This window comes from Notamacropus eugenii, chromosome 2 (assembly GCF_028372415.1).
Source record: "Notamacropus eugenii isolate mMacEug1 chromosome 2, mMacEug1.pri_v2, whole genome shotgun sequence".
Taxonomy (NCBI): Eukaryota; Metazoa; Chordata; class Mammalia; order Diprotodontia; family Macropodidae; genus Notamacropus; species Notamacropus eugenii.
In genome coordinates this window covers 505,087,057-505,094,083 of record NC_092873.1, presented here as the reverse complement: position 1 = coordinate 505,094,083, position 7,027 = coordinate 505,087,057, and the positions used below count along the sequence as shown (strand labels likewise).

Here is a 7,027-nt window from a genome sequence, read left to right as displayed (position 1 = left end):
GCCTCAGGCTTGACCATACCCGGCCTCCATAGACTTTCATTTTACACTTTTTTTAGCTCACTGTTCTAGGCTGGTCATCCCTCCCAGCGCTGGGCCATCTGCACATCTGAGCATGTAACTCCTGCTTTAATCCAAGACACTGCTCAGGAAAAGCCAGGGTCACACAGGTGCTGCCAGACCAGCTCTGGGCCCCAGTGTACTTCTGAAGTCTTCCAACTCTCCTGCCTGCCTATAATGCATGTCCTCTGGGTCCCGTTTGTTCTCTCTCCAAAATCAGTTTGCAGAAGGGGAAAGACACTTGGAAGTTCCAACTGGGTCAGTTTGGCAGGTCCCAAGAAGAGCTAGGGGTTTTTCCCAGAGCCTGGGGCGGGCAAGATTCTCCTCAGGGTGATTCAGAGGGTCCTTAGAGAGTCACTTGGGAGTGTGCAAAGCCCCCTACCTTGAGCCAGCAGCATATCTGGGAGTTTCCTGCAGGGGTCAGAGGAGGTGGAGACAAGCTCCCAGGCTTCTTCCCCCCAGGACTTTCAGGGTTGAGGGTGGAACATGTACTGGGCTAACTTCCCTTGTCTGGGAATAGGCACCTGCGTGTGGAGGATGTGGAGGTGCTGGCAGGTCACAGAGGAGTGAGCAGCTGGTGGGGTGTATCTTGTCTATCCTGTTACGTGGGCATGGTTAGCCAGTGGACGACTACAGGAAAGAACACTTGGGAGCCTTGTGTGTATGAAACCCAATTATTCAAATTTATTAACATCCAGAATTATGCAATGACGCTGCAGTCTCATAACAAGTAGAAAACAGACGCGTGGCGTACAGCGCGCACCCACCCAACAGCACGACACCCACAAGGCAGAAATGAACATTGGTCTCCTCCAACAGAGTGACCCTGAGTGCTGGGGTCAGGGGGTGGGGCTCTACCCACCCTCCCCCACTGGCCGTGCAGGCCCAGGGTGCTCCCCTGAGTGAGGAGGAGGAGGAGGGGGAGGAGATGCGACTAGGTACACCGAGTCCAGTAGTCTGGCCACATTGGTTCATGAGGACACCCTGAAGTTGAACATTGGTTGTGATGATGAATTCCTATAAAACAGCTACAGGTTGGTGCAGGATGCTGGGGTCTTTGAGATGCCTCCTCATCCTGTGTGGCAAATGTGCTTCCCCTGGGCAGCCCTGGGACGCTGCCCGGTGTGGGGGCTGGGCTCTGGATTGTGCTCTTCCCTGTATGTGCCCTGCCCAGGCCTGGCCCCACTGCCCCCCGAACACAGGGCAGCAGAGGGCAGAGACAGGAGGAGGGCCCCCAGCTCCTGCCTCTGGCTGCTAGGAGGGAGGGATGGTATTTTTAATCTCTGCAAACACGGGGGTGATGATGGGAAATGCCCTCTCAGGGTCTTCCCAGACGCTTCATCAGTACCAGGCTGTAATTTTTACACACGCATTGGAATAGATGATTGGAGATGAGTATTTCCCTTCTCCCCCAGGTCCCCCCTCCTACCCTCCTTCCCCTCCCCCCAACAGCTGTGGCACCTAAAAAAAGGCCTTTAAGGAAAACCCAAGTAAAAACAGAACAAAATTAGTGGTGGTTCCTGCAGCTGCAGGGAGCCAGGACGTCTCCCGGAGCGGTAGCAGCCCCTGCCTGCCTGCCAGCCCACAGTGGACCCTGGGTGTGGGGCTGCTCCCTGGAGGGGGTGGGGCTGCTCCCTGGAGGGGGTGGCTCCCCAGGAGGAAAGGCATCTTCTGTTTATTTGTATCAATAAGAGTAAACACAAAGAAAAGGATGAGAAAGTGAGAAAGTCCCCGCCAAGCCCAGAGTGTGGACCCTCCCACCGTCCACAAAGAATGGAAATCAGAAGAGGATACAAAACCCACCCAGCTACCCCTATTGAACCGAGTACAAAAGGTGGCTCTGCCTGCCGCCCTTGCGCCCCCGCCCAGGAAGAAGCAGCATGAGGAACGTGGGGGCACAGCCGCCCCCCCAGACACATTTGGCTCCGGGGTTGGGGGAAGGCCCTGGGCCACTGGGGTCTGAGCCTTGGCGGCCACGTAGGAGGGTGGGTCACAGTCTCCACGGCTCAGCGAGCAGGCCCCAGGACAGGATGGGGGTGAGGGCGAGGACGACTGAGTGAGCGAGCGGAGGCTACGTTGCATAGTGGTCGAAGCTGCCCAGGTATTCCAGTGCCGCTCGGTAACACAGCTGGTACTGGTCCTGGGGGTGCAGGAGGAGGTGGTCAATGAGGAGGCCTCTCTTAGGTGCCCCCCCGCTCAGGAGCCAGCCCTTTCCCTCCCCACACTGATGAGAGGTCAGATGTGGGCAGAGGATGGAGGGCTCCTCATTCCTGGAAGCTCTGCCCCTCTTAGCGTGGTCTAAGATAGCCCTGGTCTTCCTGGGGGCTGCTCCTCCTCTTGCTGACTCGTGCTGAGCTCGCAGGCCACTAGGACCCCTGGATCTTTATCTTCAATCTTGCTGGATCCAGCCCAACTCCCCCAAGGGACCCTTCCTGCCTCTTCAATGTGCTTTCTCTCCCACCCCTACATGTACCCGGGTGCCTGTACCTCTGTCTGCACCATGGCGGGTCTTTGTGTGCGCAGGGTCTTCACGGTCTGGAACATGTCCACCACACCCTCGTAACGCATGCGCTCCAGGACGATGCTCAGCGTGATGAAGACGCCAGTGCGGCCAACCCCAGCACTGCAAGGGAGCAGCTCCAGGTTCAGGTATCTTCCTGCCAGGCCTGGCCCTTCTGCCCTACCCCCAGCCCAGTGCCCGCTGCCCAGACCCACCTGCAGTGCACAGCGATGGGCCCATCCTGGCCAAACTGCTCCTTGGTCTTGTGCACTTGCCCAATGAAGTCAATGAAGCCCTCGCCAGTCTTGGGCACACCCTGCTCTGGCCAGTCTGTGAACTGGAACTGGCGGATGGTCCTTGACTGGCCATCCTGGGGGCAATGGGAGTGTGTGTGATAGAAGGCCCTTCCAGTGGTCACCCATGAGCATCTTGTTCCCTCCCGAGGTTGGGGGCACATGTGAGCACATGCATATGGGGAAAAAATGGGCCTAGCAGGCTGGGAAGGGGGCTTGAACCATCCTCTGTCCCTTCTCAGTGTAGTCTTTGTTAGCCTATAGGCTGCAGGGCCTGGCATGGCAGGATCTCCACTCTGGGCCATCTGGTGACTCACACCCACTCTACAGATGAGGGATCTGAGACACTGAAGAAAACTAGAATCTAAAGGGCAATGTGAGGAGGGATTGCTTTTTGGTGGCTGGACCTTGCTTTCTACATCTGTACAATGGGGAGGGAGGAGACTGAATGCCGATGCCTGCGCTCATATGACCTTCACACACCAGAGCCTGGATGGTAGGGCTATGGGGGGGAGGGGCACAAAGCATGCTCCAAGGTGACCATGGGATGGATGGCTGAGGCAGCGCCCACGTACCACCCAGGCCCAGAGATTGAGGTCACCCTAGCACCTGCTCCCTGCCACCATAAGACTCACTCACCAGGTCTCATTCCCCCTACCACTGAGAAAGGAGAAAATTGAGGCCCGGGGGTGGGCTCCATCAATGAGGGGCAGAGCAGGGATAAGAGCCAGGTCCTGAATCCATTTGTCATGTTCTGGGAGCCCAGTACAACCCATCAGAACTGGCACCATGCTGGGGAAGCCAGGTCAGACCCTCTTTGGGGAGCTTGGAATCTCCCAAGGGGGGTGATGTGGGGGCACAAGAGAATAAACAGGTCCTGTTCTGGACACACCCATGGGAGATGCCCAGGGCAGGTCAAGATCAACGCATTCCCTAAGTGACTAGTGATGAAGCCCTGCAGCTGAGGGGGTCAGGGCTGGGTAGAGAGATGAAACTTGGATCTGGGGGCACTGAGAAGAGGGACAGAGCCTCGGGAGGCACCCAGGGAGCTGCATCACAGAGATCCAGGGGGAGGTGACAGGCAGTGTAGTGTCAGAGACTGCAGAGGGACCCCAGACAGTGAGGACAGAGAAGAAATCATGGGATCTGGCAACTAGGAGATGACTGGAAGGGTTGGGTGGAAGGATGAGGACAGAAGCCAGACTGCAGTCTGGAGGGGACCTGAGGTTTTTACAGATGGGGAGACCCGGATGCATCTAGGGAGAAGGTATTAGATGGGGGAAGGGATGGCAGAGTGAGGGAGGGGATGGCATGAGCCCATGGTATATGTGAGAGGCAAGAAAAGCTTCCTCTCCCTGAGATGGGACTGGAGGAAAAATCAGGGGATGATGCCTCAGTGTTCTCCCCCTCTGTCTCCCTAGCTCCTCCCACTCAGCCTCAGTTTCCTCATCCCATGTGCAACCTGTGGCCACGGCTAGTCACTTCCGCCTACGTGACATGTCCCTGAGTCATCCCTTCCTCTCCAGCTACCCAGTGAGCGCCTAGAGGGCAAGCATGGGCATAGACCAGACTGGGAGTGGCATGGGAGGGGCAGCACAGACTTAGACAAGACCAGTCCTGATGGGACAAAGCGGGAGGGACAAAGTGGGGCAGGGCCTGTCACTCCAGAGGCAGGGTTGGGGGGGCCCCGCCTGGTAGGGCTTAGCCAAGGTGAGGCACAAGAGCAGGAGCAGAGGGATCCCCGGGTTCTGGCTCATGGAGGGGCCCTTAGAACTCTCTCCCTCCTGATCTCACCTCCCAGCTTCCTTCAAGTCCCAGCTAAGCCCCACCTCCCTATCCCCCTACCCCACCCCAGGAAACTTCTCTCCCATGTGTCCAGTCTATGTCATTTGTGCCTGGTTATTAGACAGCAAGTTCCTTGTGGGCAGGCCCTGTCTTTTGCCTCTCTGTGTCCCCAGCACAAGACTGGCACATGACTGTGTAATGAACACTTGCTGACTTAACTCAAGACCTGCGTGTGGCCGAGAGCAGGGGCAGCTGGGAGGCCTTGGAGGCCAGTGAATGAATGGAAAGATGGGGCTGGGGTGGAGAGGGGGATTGTGAGCCAGGGACTAACTCACTTGGGGGCCACCAGGGAGCAGCCCCCAGGACCAGGAGGGAAGGATAGGGCAGGACAAGGAGCTTGGGACAACTGGGGCAGAGGGAGCCGCTGAACTCAGGAAAGGGGTGGGTCTGCAGAGGCAGCACAAGGGGATCACAGGACAGACGGCTGGGGGGGCACCCACTTGCCCAGTGGCACATACCCTGGCATCCGTGACCTTGAACTCTCGTAGGATGTACTGTGGCATGTTGTACTCAGCCATTGGGTCCACCACAAAATACTGGTAGCGAGCAGAGCGTTCGGCGGGCCAATACTGGTGGCATTTTTCCTGGGGGAGGGTAGGGGTCAGAAAAACAATTAGGGCAAAGGCAGAATGGCCCAGGGGGAAAGCCTGGGGCCAAAGATGGGACCCAGGGGCACAAGCAGAGCAGGCCAGCGGTGTGTGATGGGAGAGAGAGCATGAGACTCACCCGCCCCATCTCCCGAAGCTTGGTCAGCATCACCACAATGGTTGAGTTGTGTTCCCAGAGCATCCGCCAGAAGTCCTCTGTGCTCTCTGCCAGCGGCCCCTGCGTGGCGATATAGGCTTTCTGCTGCCTGGGGCAGAGAAAGGGGTGTCGCATATACTGGCACATGGTGCCCAGAGTCTGTACCTAGGCTTTGCCTGTTTGACTTAGACTCATGCCCTGCCCCAGACACCCTCATCAAAGAAACCCAAGCAGTGTCTTGTTCAATTCTCTCCCAATCATGCTCTATTGAGATCTAAGGATGAGACTGCAAGTTTTTCATCCTGGCATTCAAGGCCTCCCCTCCCCAGCTGCCTGGCTGTGGACCTCCTCCCTCTGCTGGGCCATCCCTCCAGGCCAGGCAGGCCCACTGACCTGTATCCATCGATGAAGCTGGCGTTGATGTAGTCTGAGCCCTCCACACCACGGATGGGCTGCAGGCAGACACGGGTCAGTTCATATGGCATGATATTCACCAGCCGATTCTTAAACTTGTTGCAGGGAAGGTTGGCACTGATGAATCGTGACGTGTGGGCCTTGGAGCTCGCCAACAGCTGTGGGACCAAGAGGGCTCAGGGTCAATGAGGAAGGAGGCCTCTGGTGGAGGGCCCTAGGGCTCTGCACTGAGGGCTCTAAATGATGTGCACAAAGGAATCCACGGCTGCCTTGTCCCATCTGCAGATGATCCCCTAGCTGGGAGAGATGGCTGTCACAGAACATGAAAGAATGGATCCCAAAGGATCATGTCTGGCTAGACTATCCAACAGGGACAAATGTGAAGTCTTACACCTGGGGAAAGCTTGGTTTGGAGGCTTTGGAAGGGGTGAACCAGCCATTAAGGAAGCCTAAACCTGGGGACCATCTCACCATTCTCAGCCCACAACTGGTTGACGGCTGGGTGGGCCACTAGAGGCTCTGGAGGATGGAGGCCAGATTGGGGAAGGCCTGTCACAGAGGTGGACTGAGGGTGTTTAGCTGGGAAAGAGGAAAGAAGTGGGGAGACATGGGAGCTGTGTTCAAGTACTTGCAGGGTTGTCCTATGAGAGGAGGGATGAGACTTGTGCCTGCAGAACCACGAGCAGTGTGGGGGACACTCTCTGGGGAGGTGCTGGACTACCCCCTGTGGGGAACCTCAAGCGGGACCAGATGCCTGCCTCGGTGGTCTGACAGCTCAGAGGCTCTGGGGGAGAAGAGAACAGCCACAGGGGACCTCCCTGACGCTCCACCCACCTTGAACTCCAGCTCCATGGCAGTCACGCTCTCCCCAGGTGGCACCTGACCCAGCTTCTGGATGTGGGCGTAGAGGCTTCGGGCTGGCACCTCTGTGTGGCCGCATGTGGCTGCTTCCAGGAGGGCCTCATGGATGAAGACGTATTGGTCCTCTGTCTGTACCATGTAGTTGCGCTGCGAGCGCATGCACGTCACATGCCCATAGATGTCCACAGTCTTCTCATGCTTCATGCGCTCCAGCATGGCATCCGTGACGATGAAGCAGCCCGTGCGGCCCACACCAGCACTAGGGGCACACAAAGCTTAGGCTCAGGCTGGGAGATGTGGTTCCTCTGTTCCT

General features: G+C 57.4%; 1 protein-coding gene across 4 annotated transcripts in view; it reads right to left on the bottom strand.

Annotated features, from left to right (window-relative positions):
• Nucleotides 1-717: 717 nt before the first annotated feature.
• PTPRF (protein tyrosine phosphatase receptor type F) overlaps nucleotides 718-7,027 on the bottom strand; it is a 94,531-nt gene continuing 88,221 nt past the window's right edge. For all 4 annotated transcript variants that reach the window (XM_072649151.1, XM_072649153.1, XM_072649150.1 and 1 more), the window contains 7 exons: nucleotides 6,688-6,973; nucleotides 5,833-6,011; nucleotides 5,422-5,548; nucleotides 5,154-5,279; nucleotides 2,773-2,927; nucleotides 2,545-2,680; nucleotides 718-2,197 (listed from right to left, as the gene is read on the bottom strand). In XM_072649151.1, the coding sequence (XP_072505252.1) occupies nucleotides 2,129-2,197; nucleotides 2,545-2,680; nucleotides 2,773-2,927; nucleotides 5,154-5,279; nucleotides 5,422-5,548; nucleotides 5,833-6,011; nucleotides 6,688-6,973 (1,078 nt within the window). In that variant the 3' untranslated portion in view covers nucleotides 718-2,128. The remainder of the gene's footprint in view (nucleotides 2,198-2,544; nucleotides 2,681-2,772; nucleotides 2,928-5,153; nucleotides 5,280-5,421; nucleotides 5,549-5,832; nucleotides 6,012-6,687; nucleotides 6,974-7,027) is intronic.